The 15,419-nt window shown below is 44.9% G+C and overlaps 1 protein-coding gene across 1 annotated transcript; it reads left to right on the forward strand.

The window, feature by feature from the left end:
- The first annotated feature begins 53 nt into the window (after nt 1-53).
- On the forward strand, nt 54-7,445 carry LOC309353915 (uncharacterized protein). The gene has a single exon (XM_081883529.1). It carries the CDS (start codon nt 247-249, stop codon nt 7,033-7,035), a length of 6,789 nt encoding a protein of 2,262 aa, XP_081739655.1. The 5' UTR covers nt 54-246; the 3' UTR covers nt 7,036-7,445.
- Nucleotides 7,446-15,419: the final 7,974 nt, after the last annotated feature.

Genomic DNA, 15,419 nt, shown 5'->3' on the forward strand with positions numbered 1-15,419 from the left:
GATGATGAGACTGATGACATCACAAAATCTCCCTTTGTTATTGAGTCTTTAAGACTCAGTTTTGGCACATTAAGAAATAGTTGTAGATATAGAAGTAGGGCCATGGCAGAGAGGAATTATGAGGGCCTTTTCCCATCAGGCCACTCATAAACTTAATAACTAAACTCTCAAGCCAGCTTCCATAAATTCTTCCTTCCTTTCTAAGGCCCAACTATCTCCTGCATCTGTTCATCTTTTCCCTTCATCATGGATCCAAGAAAAGTTCACAGTGACACACATGACCAGGTCAAGCCTTACTTGAACTTAGCTAATTCTGAAGATCGGGTCTTCCTTCGGGAATCATTAGGAAACATAAATAATTCCTTACTACATACAACAAACAACATTTGTGTAGGTGAAGCTGGTGATAAGCTTCTGAAAGATCCAAGCAAGGAGAACAATTTTGAGCCTTGTAGTGAGGAAACGGAACAATGTCAGAACAACATCCACGAACTGGGATGCAATAGTCTGAAAGTAACTGAAGAGATGAGGAATCAAATCAATGAAAAGTGTAAGGAGGCATTTGAAGTCCTAGCTAAAGGTGAACTTCAGAAAGCAGTTCATTTGTTCACTGAAGCCATTGAGTTGAATCCACATATTCCTAGTTCCTACATTAACCGGGCCAATGTCTTTATGCAGTTGCAGGAGGCACAGGCTGCCATTAAAGACTGTGACATAGCCATTGAACTGAATCCCAAATCAGCAGAGTCATTCAGACTGCGAGCGAAAGCATTCCAGAATTTGGGGCATTGGGAAGAGGCAGCCTGTGATCTTGCTTTAGCTTCTAGACTGGAGTATGAAGAAGAAGCCAATGCTGTGGTAAGAAGATTGAAGTTAGGGTTTCAAAGGATTTCTGAGACACGTGCAAAGTGTGCCTTAAGATACAAGGAATCTGAGTTACTGGAGCAGGTTAAGAATGTAGAGGCAACTTCAAAGGATGATGAAGAAGATCAGAGAGAGAGAGATTTTAACACACCATTGGAGAATGAAACAGCAAATGGCAAACTAGATCATGAGGATGAGTTCCAATACATGCTAAATGAAAATGTGGAGACAGTTGAGATGTGGAAGCAAACCAATGAAAAAAAGAAAGAAGCCTTTGATGCAGTGGATAAAGGTGAACTGCAAAGAGCCATTGACCTGTTCACTGAAGCTATTGAATTAAACCCCCGGTGTGCCAACTTGTATGTTTGCCGAGCCAGTACCTTTCTAAAGCTGCGTATGCCACATGCTGCCATAAGCGACTGCAATCAAGCTATAAAAATAAACCCTGATGCAGCATTACCATATAAGTGGCGCGGGGGTGCATTTCATCTGTTAGGATGCTTGCAGGAGGCCGCTAAAGATCTTTCTTTGGCCTGTCAGTTGGATTATGATGAAAATACATATACCATGTTGAAGGAGGTAGAAGCAGAGACCCAGTCATGCACTCAATGTTGGAGAAAGCATGAAGAAAAATGTAATACGGAATCATTTACGGAAAAGATGGAAAGGATGAAAGAAGCCCTTGTGGACCCAGAGAGTACACAGACAAAGATTCCATTGGAAACACCAAAACACCAAGATACCATTTCAGAAGAACAAGAAAGGAGTAAATTTAAACTCTCCAAAGAAAAGGAAGTTCCATATGATCATGCCCAAGAACATGAACCATTTATTCATTTTCCAGAGGAACAATGCAAAGCCTATCCTCTGTATGCTGCAGAACAGGAAAAAGGTCAACTCATAGCACATGAAAAATACGAAACATCTGACGTTCAGGAACTAGAGATTCAGAAGGGAACTAAGAGTGATTCTGAATGCATCAAATCAGAGATTGAGGAGAGTGAATTGGAAATTGATACTGAAGAGGTGATTGAACCAGATGAAGATGTTCCTCAAGAGATGGGAGATGAAAACTTGAAAGTAACAGAGGAAATGCGAAAACAGGCCAGTGAAAAGAAAAGAGAAGCTATTGATGCAATCAATAAAGGTGAACTTCTTAAAGCTTTAGATCTGTTCACTGAAGCTATTAAGCTAAACCCACACCTTACCGTTTTATATGCAAACCGAGCCAAGGTCTATATGAAGCTTCAGAAACCAAATGCTGCAATTAGGGACTGTGACAAAGCCATACAGATCAACCCTGATTCGGCTCAGCCCTACAAGTGGAGAGGAAGAGCATTGCAGCTACTTGGTTACTGGCAGAGGGCTGCTAAAGACCTAGCCTTGGCCTGCCAATTGGATTATGATGAAGAATCCTATGCCATGTTGAAGGAGATACAGCCAAAGGCTCAGAAAATTGCCAAACACTGCCGAAAGCATGAGCGGAAACTTGAGAAAAAGAAGTACAAGGAGCTTCTGGAAAGCCTTCACAAAGTTTGTGAGACGCATGAAAGACCACAAAGTATACTTGCAGGGTTAGAAAGTGATGACAAGGTAGCCACTGAAGACCAGAGAAGGGCTTGGAAGGAAACCATGAAGGAATGGCAGGGAGTCAAACACACCGTACTAAGGAAACAGGAGGGAATGTCCCAGGAAGAGGTGGGAAGAAGTCTGCAAGAAAGCATATGGATACAATATAGGTCTTTTGAAAAGGAGACTGATGAACAAGAAAACTTTCAGCAGAAGCTACTGAAGGAGCAAGAAATAGTTCAGCACAAGGAAGTAAAATATCAGGGAACAGTCCATCAGAAAGAGTTGGAGGAACAGTTAAGAGCCCTTCAGCAGGAACTTGAGGAAAAGCTTAGAGCTTATCAAGAAGAACTGGATGAAGAGGAAAATTCTCTGAGAAGGTTATTAGAAGAACAGGAAAAATCACACCAGAAGTTACTCTATCAGCAAGAAAAAGCTTACAAAGTGATCCTAGAAGAGCAGGCAAAAGCTCAGCTGCTAGCTCTGGAGGAACTTGAAAGAGCTCAGCAAGCAGCTCTGGAGGAACTGGCAAAAGCTCGACTGACAGTCCTGGGGGAACAGGAAAGAGCTCAGCAACAAGCCCTTCAGGAAGAGGAGAGAGCTCTGAAAGCTCTGGAAAGTGCTCATAAGCAAGCACTGGAAGAACAGAAGAAAGCTCATGTGGTTGCCATGGAAGAACAGAAACTGGCACACAAAAAATCTCTAGAAGAAAAGATGATGGCTGAGGCAGCTCTGGAAGAACTCCAGAGAACTCAAAGGAAGTTTCAAGAAGAGCGAGAAATGGCTGAAAAGAAAACAATTGAAGAAAAAGAAAAAGCTCAGAAGACCCTAGAAAAAATAGAAAGTGCTCAAAAGAAGGCTGTGGAGGAACAGGAAAGAGCCCAGAAAGCCCTAGAAGCTGTAGAATTTGCTCATAAACAGGCTCTGGAGCAGCAGAAAAAAGCTCAGATGGCCATCATGGAAAGAGAGCAAGCACAGAAAAAATCTCTAGAAGAAACAAGTATGTCTGAAGCAGCCCAGAAAGAACTATCAAGGGCTGAAAGAAAGGTCCTGGACAATCAGGAAATGCCAGAGAAGAAAGCAATGGAAGAAAGAAGGGTGCTTCAGAGAGGCCTAGAAGAATTAGACATTGCTCAGAAGAAGGCTGTGGAGGAACAAGAAAGAGCTCAGAAAGCTCTGGAAGCTCTGGAAAGAGCTCATAAGCAGGCATTGCAGGAACAGGAGCAAGCACAGAAAAAAGCTCTTAAAGAAAAGAAGATGGCTGAGGCAGCTCTAGAAGAACTCTCAAGGGCTCAGAGAAAGATCCAAGAAGAGCAGGAAAGGGCTGAAAAGAAAGCAATGCAAGAAAGAGTGGCACTTCAGAAAAGACGAGAAGAATTAGAGATTGCTCAAAAGAAGGCATTGAAGGAACAGGAGAGAGCTCAGAAAGCTCAGAAAGCTCTGGAAAGAGCTCATCAGCAGGCGCTGGAGGAACAGAAGAAAGCCCAAGTGGCAGCCATGGAAGAGCAGAACCGAGCCCAGAAAAAAGCTGTAGAAGAAAAGAAGATGGCTGAGGCAGCCATGGAACAACTCCTGGGGATTCAGAGAAAAGTCCAAGAAGAGCAGGAAAGGGCTGAGAAAAAAACAGTGGAAGAAAGAGAAGTGCTTCAAAAGAGCCAAGAAGAATTAGAGTTTGCTAAGAAGGCCGCCCTGGAAGAACAGGAAAGAGCTCAGAAAGCTCTGGAAGCTCTAGAAAGAGCACATCAGCAGGCACTGGAGGAACAGAAGAAAGCCCAGGCGGCAGCCATGGAAGAACAGGAACTAGCACAAAAGAAATATCTAGAAGAAAAAAAGATGGCAGAGGAAGCCCTGGAAAAACTCTTGATGAAGGTTAAAAAAGAACAGGAGATGGTTGAGAAAAGAGCAATGGCAGAAGAAGAGAGAGTCGAGAAGACTAAAAAAGAATTAGACATTGCGCAGAAAAAGGCCCTTGAGGAGTTGGAGACAACTAGAAAAAAGGCCAGGGAGGACCAGGAAAGAGCCCAGAATGCTCTGGAAGCTCTTGACAGAGTTCATAAGCAGGCATTGCAGGAACAGGAGCAAGCACAGAAAAAAGCTCTTAAAGAAAAGAAGAGGGCTGAGGCAGCTCTAGAAGAACTTTCAAGGGCTCAGAGAAAGATCCAAGAAGAGCAGGAAAGGGCTGAAAAGAAAGCAATGCAAGAAAAAGGAGTTCTTCAGAAGAGCCGAGAGGAATTAGAGATTGCCCAAAAGAAGGCACTGGAGGAACAGGAAAGAGCTCAGAAAGCTCTGGAGGCTCTGGAACGAGCTCGTAAGCAATCATTGGAGGAACAGAAGAAAACCCAGATGGTAGCCATGGAAGAACAAGGTCAAGCCCAAAGAAAAGCTCTAGAAGAAAAGAAGAGGGCTGAGGCAGCTATGGAACAACTCCTGGGAGTGCAAAGAAAGTTTCAAGAAGAGCAGGAAATAGCTGAAAAGAAAGCAGTGGAAGAAAAAGAATTACTTCAGAAGGGCCTAGAAGAATTAGAGATCGCAAAGAAGAAGGCTCTAGAGGAACAGGAGAGAGCTCAGAAAGCTCTGGAAGCGCTAGAAAGAGCACATCAGCAGGCACAGGAGGAACAGAAGAAAGCCCAGGCAGCAGCCATGAAAGAACAGGAATTAGCACAAAAGAAATATCTAGAAGAAAAAAAGATGGCAGAGGAAGCCCTGGAAAAACTCTTGACGAAGGTTAAAAAAGAACAGAAAATGACTGAGAAGAGAGCAATGGCAGAAGAAGAGAGAGCTGAGAAGACTAAAAAAGAATTAGAATTTGCTCAGAAAAAGGCCCTTGAGGACTTGGAGACAGCCAGAAAAAAGGCCAGGGAGGACGAGGAAAGAGCCCAGAATGCTCTGGAAGCTCTTGAAAGAGCTCATAAGCAGGCATTGCAGGAACAGGAGCAAGCACAGAAAAAAGCTCTTAAAGAGAAGAAGAGGGCTGAGGCAGCTCTAGAAGAACTCTCAAGGGCTCAGAGAAAGGTCCAAGAAGAGCAGGAAAGGGCTGAAAAGAAATCAGTGAGAGAGAAAGAGGTAGCTCAGAAGCCCCTAGAAGAATTAGAGATTGCCCAAAAGAAGGCATTGGAGGAGCAGGAGAAAGCGCAAAAAGCTCTAGAAGCTCTGGAAAGAGCTCATCAGCAGGCACTGCAAGAGCAGAAGAAAGCCCAGCTGGCAGTCATGGAAGAACAGGAACTAGCACAAAAAAAGTCTCTAGAAGAAAAGAAGATGGCAGAGGCAGCCCTGGAAGAACTCTTAAGGACTCAGAAGACATTCCAAGAAGAGCAGGAAAGGGCTGAGAAGAAAACGATGAGAGAAAAAGAGGGAGTTCAGAAGCTCTTAAAAGAATTAGACATAGCTCAAAAGAAGGCCCTGGAGGAAAATAAAAGAGCTCAACACAAGGCCTTAGAGGAACAAAGGATAGCCCAGCAGGCTATGGAAGAGCTGGAGAGAGCACATGCTAAGTCTATAGAGGAACAGCAGAGAGCTCAGATGATAGCCTTTGAAGAACAGCAGAAAACTAAGATGATGCATATTGAACTGGAGGAAACTCGGAACAAAGTGTTGGAGGAACAAGAAAGAGCACAGAAGAGAGCTGTAGAGGAACAAGTGAAAGCTCAACATATTATAGAAGAATTGACAAAAGTTCAAAAGTCAGCTCTGGAGGAACAAGAAAGAGCTAGGAAGGCAGCCCTAGCAGAGCAGCAGAGAGCGGAGATGATGCTTAAGGAGCTGGAGGAAAGACACAGAAAAACCTTGGAAGAACAGGAAATCATACAGAAGAAGGCCCTTGAGCAACAAGAAAGAGCCCATCTTGCAACAGAGGAGTTAGCAAAAGCTCAAAAGTCTGCTCTTGAGGAACAAGAAAGAGCTAGGAAGACAGCCCTAGCAGAGCAGCAGAGAGCCGAGAAGATGCTTAAGGAGCTGGAGGAAAGACAGAGAAAAGAACGACAAAGAACACAGAAGAAGACTGTTGAGCAACAAGAAAGGGTTCGTCTTGCTCTGGAGACATTGGCAAAGGCTCAAAAGTCAGCTCTGGAGGAACAAGAAAGAAGCCGGAAGGCAGCCCTAGCAGAGCAGCAGAAAGCTGAAATGATGCTTAAGGAGCTAGAAGAAAAACAGAGCAAAGAACGGCAAAAAATGCAGAAGAAGGCCCTTGAGCAACAAGAAAGGGCCCATCTTGCTATGGAGGAATTGGCAAAGGGCCGAAAGGCAGCTCTGGAGGAACAAGGGAAGGCTCTGAAGAAGGCCCTGGAAGAACAGAAGGCAACTGAAAAGGGCACGGTAGAGGGAGCACAGAAAAAGGCCTTGGAGGAAACAGAAGCACAGAATAAAAATCCACCACAAATTCAGGAACCTGTTTTTAAAAGGATTCATGAGGCATGCAAGTTCATACAGAAACTGGGTGCTACTGAGCCAGAAGGAGCTCCTAGAAAGCTCTGCGTTGAGCAAGGAAAGGCTCGCAAGAACCTAGAACAGAAAGAACACCAGCAAGCACAGAAGGGCCCAGAACATGACAAGAGTTCACGAAGGCCATTCTCGGACTCTGTTTTGGACTTTTTCCAAACAGATTAAATTCCAGAACTCTGATCCTGAATGAGGGTTAGGGAGGGGGAAAGATGGACTGAATTTGAAAGTCATCTGCAGGTACTGTGTTAATGAAAGTAAAACTGGGAAGGAAGGAAAAAGAAGAGAAATGTTTCTATTTTTAAAGTGTTCCCATACACACAGTATTTTTTTTAGGATTAAATCATTCCTGTCCACACAGCAGCACTGGGTCCTCAGACAGACAGACAGTCATGAACGCACAATGTTTTTTCATATCATCATGAGTGCCTCAGGGCTTAACTCCTGAGCAGGAGTTGGTTGGTTCCTCCTCAGTCACTACAAATAGCATCTAGGAAGCACCTGAGCTCTTTTACACACACATACTAAGTATTTTTGACAGTTGATCAGATTTTAAAAATAAAAGATTCCATTTTCTACCCAGTGTTTTAAACATTAACTAATATTTTTAAAAATATTACAATATTTTCCCCTGCTCAAATGCTTCCCTACCATCCATGACAGATTTATTTATTTATTTTAGAAACACAGAAATATTAGATACAGGGGCGGAAACGATGTTCGTTTAGATGCGGATGAACAGAATATTTAAGGCACAATTAGAAAATGGGTAAAATAAAACAATTGGCTTCTTAGTTTGAGTATTTTCAAGACTCATTCTGATTCAAATAAACATTTCAACCCCTTCTCTGAGTGGGAGCCTCTTTCCCTTGCTCCTTTCCTCAGTCTATGAGGTAAGAAATCTACAAATATTTGGTTAATCTCCTTCTCTCAATGCTGTTTCTACAATGAAAAGAAATGTGTTGGTATTTTCATCCCATCCATCCTATCCCATCCTAACATCCTATGTTAAGGGGACTGAATGGACAGACCGCTTTGAAAAGGGCCATGTTGCACATTCATAATAATAATAATAATTTATACCCCGCCACTTCCCCAGCCACTTTGGGCGGCTTCCCAAAAAATATTAAAATACTGTAATACATCAAACATTAAAAGCTTCCCTAAAGAGGGCTGCCTTCAGATGTCTTCTAAAAGTCTGGTAGTTGTTGTTCTCTTTGACATCTGGTAGGAGGGCGTTCCACAGGGCGGGTGCCACTACCAAGAAGGCCCTCTGCCTGGTTCCCTGTAACTTGGCTTCTCGCAGGGAGGGAACCACCAGAAGGCCCCTCGGCTAACTCACTGAACAGGTATCCTTCCCATCATGATTCCACCTCCCAATGGGTCAACTGAGGGGAGGCAGAAGGAGCCTCTCTTCTCAAGAATTGTGTTTTTTGACACTGAGGATTAAGGAGATCTCAAACTACAGTTCCTGGGATTCTTTGGGGGAAGCATTGTGCTTTAAATGCATGTTGTGGACATGAGTATAGCGAGGGAGAAGCCTAGAGGTGGATCATAGCTGCAAGCAGCCACAGAGCAAACAATCTAGGAATCCCTATTAAGAGAGAGGGTGGGAGGGATGCATTTCACATCCCACCTGCCCCTGCTTTTGGTCCAAATACAGCTCTTTTGGGTTCTGCCAGCACTTGCTTAGTTTTATCCTTCGCTTCCTTTCACTCCAGTTAAATCAAATCCCAGTCTTCCTCGCAATACATCTTTTGTCGAAACCTTTTCTCCTAGTTGCTGGACTCTGATTCTTTGTTTCCTGTCAGTCCCCACAATCCAGACCTGCTGGGCACCTTGATCTGTCATGGTTCTGGCCAATCCACAAAGCTGCAAGGGACAGGCGTGGGCTGTGGTCACTGCAGGCAGTCCTGGCCATAAAGCTACTTCCCACACTCCCTGTTGTCCCCTAGAGCCCTGGGCAGAGAGCGCAGGAAACCAGAGTCGGGAAAACCTCCCCATATCAATGCAAACGCCATTAACTGGGGGAAATCTAATCAAAACCAGCCACAATTTTATGCCCTTCTTAATTCTTGATCTTTTTCTGTGTTGATGGTTTCAGCAGTTAGTGAAGTTTATATATATATATATATATATATATATATATATATATATATATATTAAGGCAGCTGTGTTCTGAATCTTGAAATAATTCTCCACTTTCTCATGCTTGAAGGGTTAGTTTTGAATGTGAAACAGAAATTCAAGATTGTGAAAATGGAATTAGTTACTATGGCTCTTTATAGAAGTCTTTATGCTGTAACCAGCTGCTTCCTCTCTTTAACCAGACGTGGGTTGTTGTTGTTGTTGTGCAGTGTCTTTATATGGAGGTACTGAATATCTGAGAATGAAGCCACCTAGTTTTCATCTCATGCCTACAATAAATGTAGCCAACTATTGTTTCTCTGGGAGAAGCTGGGGGAACACACAGCAACTATAGCAATCTGGAAGCAATTAAGCTAATATCTGGCCATTCTAATGGGCAGCTATACAGGTTCTTCCATTCAAAGGGTGGGCAGTTAATCAATCCAGCTATTAAGATCTTTCTCTGTAAAATCGTTGCCCAAATGCTCTACGGGGCTGAGATATGGGGAACTGATGTTACATCTGTAATAAAGGTCCTACAAAATAAATTTATGAGGCAAAATTTGGGGCTTCCCTGTGGGACACCGGCAATCCACCTCAGAGCTGAGTAGGGCCTCCCCTCGCTAGCAGCCAGAATTGATCTAGCCTATCTGAGGTATTGGCACAGGCTAAACGCCTTCAAGGATCATCCCCTTACTAAGCTCTGCTGGTTAGAGCAACTAAGGACAGGTGGCTGGGCACAAAAGTGCCAAGATAAGCTTAGGATTTATAATCTTTCAATGGAGAACTACTTAGTCCTTAGCCCACATGACCTTAGAAACTGGATTTTTGATCACGATGCCAACCAAAACAGAGCATCCATCATTGCCGCCCGTTGCCCTACTTGGTACCCCCAAATTAAGACAATCACTCAAGGCCCCATTATCTTGAGACTCTGACCTTCCCACAACTACTCAGGGCCTTTGTAGAACTAAGATTCCAATAGATGCCCTCAGCATATTTAGAGGGGAGATATCGGGGAATTCCCTGGATCGCAAATGTATCTATGGATACAATCCGGGTAGAGGACACACTATCTGCTGATTTGCCCCCTGTATACAACACCCAGAGGAAAATTTATATCGCCAGTCATTAATTGGCTTCCAGGTCGATCTACACATATAAACATCTATATATATTACACCAGGTAGCCAAATTTGTGCTGGCAGCTAAGAAGCTCCATTCCAGCTATGTGAATGCACTCCAATTTTAAATTTAATGTTGTAAATTTCGTTTTTTTTATGTTGTAAACAGCTTCAGGTTATGTTGTATGATTTTAGAGGAATGTTTTCCTTTTATTCTCTGTCATCCATTGTAAAGGCCTTTGGCTATATATAATAAAATTAACTACTCATTAACCAGACGTGGGCTGTTGTTGTTTTTTTAACTGTGCAGTGTCTTTATATGGAGCTACTGAATATCTGAGAATGAGGCAACCTTGTTTTCATCTTATGCCTACGATAAATGGAACAAACTACTATTTCTCTGGGAGAAGTTTGGGGAACACACAACAACTATAGTCACTATCTGGCACATACGGTAGCTAAAACCCCTTAAACACATTTAAATAAAGTGAAAAATCAGTAGGCTTAAGAGTGATTAACTTGGGTTGGGCTGGGTTGTGGCCAATGTATAACAATATAATCCAGCTACCAGCTACCAGGATTCTGCTTTTTACATGAGTAGAATGTGTGCTTTTATTTAAAATGCATGTCGGGGTTATTTGTGGGGCATAGGAATTTGTTCACACACGCACACCCCTGCCCAAGATATAGTCCGGCCCACCACATGGTCTGAGTGACGGTGGACCAGCCCACGGCTGAAAAAGGTTGCTGATCCCTGTGGTATACTCTGGCATATGAGTTGCCAACATGATTTTATTTGTACATTGATATTCATTCTTTTAAATAGTTCCATGTGCTTCAACTTTGGAATTCTTTGATTAAGTGGCTTGTAAATAAGTGAACCCATAGCCCAGCAGCCAGCCCCATTTTTATGCCCCTCCACAAATTTCCACTGCTTTTGGTAGTAACAGCAAAAAGGTAAATAAAGTGGACATGGCAATAGGGTGAGCATAAAAACTTAAGCCCCCCTGCCCAGCCCAGGACCCTGAGGGGGAGGCAACTCACAATCAGATTATCATTTCATGAGCTGGAAAGGAGTGATAACTCATCCTCAGCTGATCTGATTAGATCAGCAGAAGTGGGGAGAGTGTGCGCCTGTTGGTGTAAGTGTGTGTTCTGTGTGCACATGAGTGTGCGGGGTGATCACACTTCACAGGAGGGCTGGCCAGCCAAAAGCAAAAGTGAGCCACTCCTGCTACACAGGCCTTGACTGATATACAGAGCGCTGTATCTCCGCAATATATTTCTGTGAGTCTGGGATCAGGATGTACCTAGTTAGCGCATCCGACTCCCACAAGTCAAACAATGTTATGAACTCCGTATGGCAAAAAGCTCTACTCAATATTCACTAAAATGCCATTTCTATTTACTACCCTTTGCTCTGATTATGACATATACTGCCCACGGCTGTAGTACAATGGATCAGTGCATCTAGCTATTAACCAGGAGGCTGGTGGTTCCATCCCACCCAAGGATGGCTGTGGGCAGGATTCCTGCACTGCAGGGGGGTTGGACTAGATGACCCTCAGGGTCCCTTCCAGCTCTACAGTTCTATGATTCTACACTGGGAATTGGCAGGATGGGGCGGCTCTTCTATGGAAATGGCCCGAATCTGAATTACATCATCCTGGGCAATTAAGGCTGCATTCTTATGCACAGTTACCTGGGAGTAAGCCAAGATGAACAGAGTGGGGCTGACTTCAAAATGAACTTGCACTGGTGTGCACACCAACAGCCGCTTCCATGTTTTCTTGTTCCTTCCCTATTATGCTAACAGCCATCCCTTTCGTCCTCAGTCCCACCCATTCAAAGGGGACTGCCAATTGGCCAATTAGTGCTTCAGTTGTTAAATCATCTGAGGAAGCTGATTAAAGCTTGCAGCATAACTAATGCTTGTACTTTGTTTATATTCTAATGACTGAACTGCTTTTTGTGTATGGAGAAACATATTAAGAAGGTGTGAAAAATAATAAAGGATAAATATTACTGTCAGAGCCACCCGTCTGGTCCCAGCTCACAAGAGACCCAACTCCAATCCGGTTTATTTACAGAAAGTCTTTATTGAAGATCATGGTTGCGTTTACATTCCATCTTTGTGACTCTACGTCTGTAACGTTAGACCGCTGAAGTACCCTCTGAATCTGTACCGCCTCGGCACCAATTTAAGAGGCTTGTGCTGGACCACCTCTTCCTCTCCTTCCTTTTCCGCAGGGTCTTTCTGCCCCCCTGGGTTCCCCCTCGCCGGGACTCGCCCGAGGCTGAATCCTCTGACGCCTCCGCCCCCCTCCTTCTCGCTTTGGGGCCGGGCTCCTCCCCAGGGCTCTCCTCACTTCCGCGCGCCTCTACATTTGAACTTGGCGCGCGTACGTTGCTTCTGACCTTTCTCTCGACCGCTACACTGCTCCCGGTGCTACTCTCCACCCCCTCCGGCTGAGCGTCCTGCTCCGATCTCCTCCCCCTGTCTCCTTCTCGCTCTGCTCCCTCTGACACACTGGTAACTCCACCCCCTTCACTCCGTTCCGGCTGAGAAGCCGGCTCCTGTGTCCAACTCCTACTGGGGCTTCTCCCTTCGCTCCCCTGCTCCTCACTGCTTCCCCCTTGGCCTCCCTTTGGTCTGACCAGGGGGGCTCCCTTCTGGGAGTCCTCTGACTCACTGGACAGACTCATGGACGACCTTTGGTCATCGTCATCCTCCTCCTCATCTCTCTGGGATTCTTCCCCCTCGCTCTCTATCTCCTCCCCCATCTGCTCTTCTCTCCCTGAAACCCTGACAATTACGTAAATCAGACTTTAAGTCTTTCTAACTAGCTAATTATTTCCACTGCTATATTCAAAGGAAGAGGAAGTTAATGTTGCAGTTGCAAGTGTTCACTATCAAGGTGATGTCTTGACATAGCTGTCAACTTTGCCCTTTTCTTAAGAGGAATCCTATTCGGAATACAGTGGTACCTCAGGTTAAGTACTTAATTCGTTCTGGAGGTCCGTTCTTAACCTGAGGTACCACTTTAGCTAATGGGGCCTCCCGCTGTCGCCACTGCTGCACGATTTTTGTTCTCAACCTGAAGCAAAGTTCTTAACCCGAGGTACTATTTCTGGGTTAGCGGAGTCAGTAACCTGAAGCGTATGTAACCTGAAGCGCCTGTAACCCGAGGTACTGCTGTACAGCAAAATGTCAGGGACATATCCAGTGTGGAGTCCCTAAGTTAGTTGGACTTCCTTCTAGGAACTCCTGAAGTCAGGCTAGTGCCAAACACATTACCCTTCTTTTCCTTGGGTCACACAAGCAAGGCTGAAGGGTGGGGGTGTTGCCTGGGCAGTCCAGGACCTCCATACACACTGCCCAGGCTTGCCCCCGGGGGAGGTCACTTCAGTGCTGCTAACGTAGCGGTTTGACTTCATCCTCAGAAGCGCACTCCATTGTCTCTTGAGACAGATGGAAGCCAATTGGAAAGTGAGAGATTAAATAAAAACCAACCAGTGTATAATTGTTAGATAGCAATATAGAAAACCGGTTTGCCTGTCTTAACATTAGTAGAATGTGGAATAGGAGATAAGAAGTGAATGCACTGGCCATTCTAGTAGTAGAAGCAGCTCTCGTGAGTGCGGGGAAGACTGCTCCCTCTCCTGCCAACTCCATTGGGCCTGGGGGGCGGGGCCTGCACTCACCGCCACAGTTTAGAGGCCTGAGCAGCTCCCTGCAGCAAGGGACAAAAATGGTTTTAAGTGCTTTTAATTTGCTGCACCTTAAATGGTGGGTTTTTTATAATATTATATTATTTTATTATTGTATTTCTGCTTGGGGTGGGATAAATATTTAGTCAGGGTGGGAAGTAGTTTAATTTTAACATAATTGTTTCTTGCTTTGTTTTTATTTTATTTTTTGTTAAGTTATTATATAGTTTGTATTTTGCTTTTTAAGGGGAAGGGTCAGGACTGCCTGGAAGTGGGCCTCAGCCAATAGAATGGCTGGGGCAGGTTCCACAGGGGGGGATGCACTGGGACACCCGATCTCGGTGATCACAGGCAGGAGGAGGAGTTATGCTAAGACCAGACCCTGTCATTACAGAGGAGGCAGGTTTAGTCGTTGTTTGAGGACTATCCCTGCCTCCAGGTCTGATCTTGACCAGAAGGATACTGGAATCAGCAAGGGAAACCCACATGACCTGAAAGTGTTGCTGTGCAATGCCAGGTCAATGATGAATAAAACCACTGCCTCCACGACCTGATTGTGGATAGTGGACTTGACCTGGCATGTGTAACAGAGACCTGGTTGGAGGAAGCAGATGGGCCTGTCCTTGCCGCTGTTTGCCCACCAGGATTCTCTTACACACAGCAACCCAGGTCATGTGGATGGGGAGGGGGGGTTGCAGTGATTTTTAGGAAGTCATTAGTTTGCACCAGGTGTCCTATTGGGAAGACCCAGTTTTCTGAGTGCATGTTCTGGAAGTTGGACAATAGGGGGAGTACAGGATTCCTATTAGTGTACCAACCTCCCCGCTGCACCAAGGATTCCCTGCCTGAGCTGCTTCAGGTTGTGGCAGATATGCTCCTGGAGACACCTAGTTTGGTTGTCCTGGGGGATTCTGAATCAGACTGGACACGGGCTAGAGCTCAACGTCGAGCTTACCAAGTGGCAATGGCGACGGCGAAGAGGGCCTTCTTTGAAGCCTCTAATGCATCTGCAGAAAACAGCAGCAGGAGACTTTTTCAGGTGGTTTGCAATCTATCAGAACCACCTGCACCACTGGGGCCTGGTAGGGACCTCAAGATCTCCTACAATGCTTTTGCAAAGTTTTTTTACAGATAAAGTCGCTCAGATTCAGAAGCAGATAGACTCTACCGTGGGAGCAGGGCCAGGGTGCTAGAGTTCTGTCTAGTCTTGCTACATGGGATCAATTCTAATCTGTTACCTCTGAGGATGTGGACCGGCTGTTTGGACAAGTGAAACCGACCACCTGTCTCCTTGATCCTTGCCCACCCTGGCTGATAAAAGCGAGCTGGGAAGGGCTGGGCGATGGGCTCTGCGGGGTGGTGAATGCTTCTCTCTGTGAGGGAGCCTTCCCAGACCCGCTGAAAGAGGCGGTCATTAAACCGCTTCTTAAAAAAAAATCTTTAGACCTGGCTAACTTTAGACATGGCCAACTATCGCCCAGTCTCAAATCTACCATTCTTAGGCAAGGTGATTGAGCAGGTGGTTGCTAAACAACTCCAAGCACGCCTGGAGGATGCGGACCATTTGGACCCCTTCCAATCGGGATTCAG

This window comes from Podarcis melisellensis (assembly GCF_964234715.1).
Source record: "Podarcis melisellensis genome assembly, chromosome: 12".
Lineage (NCBI taxonomy): Eukaryota > Metazoa > Chordata > Lepidosauria > Squamata > Lacertidae > Podarcis > Podarcis melisellensis.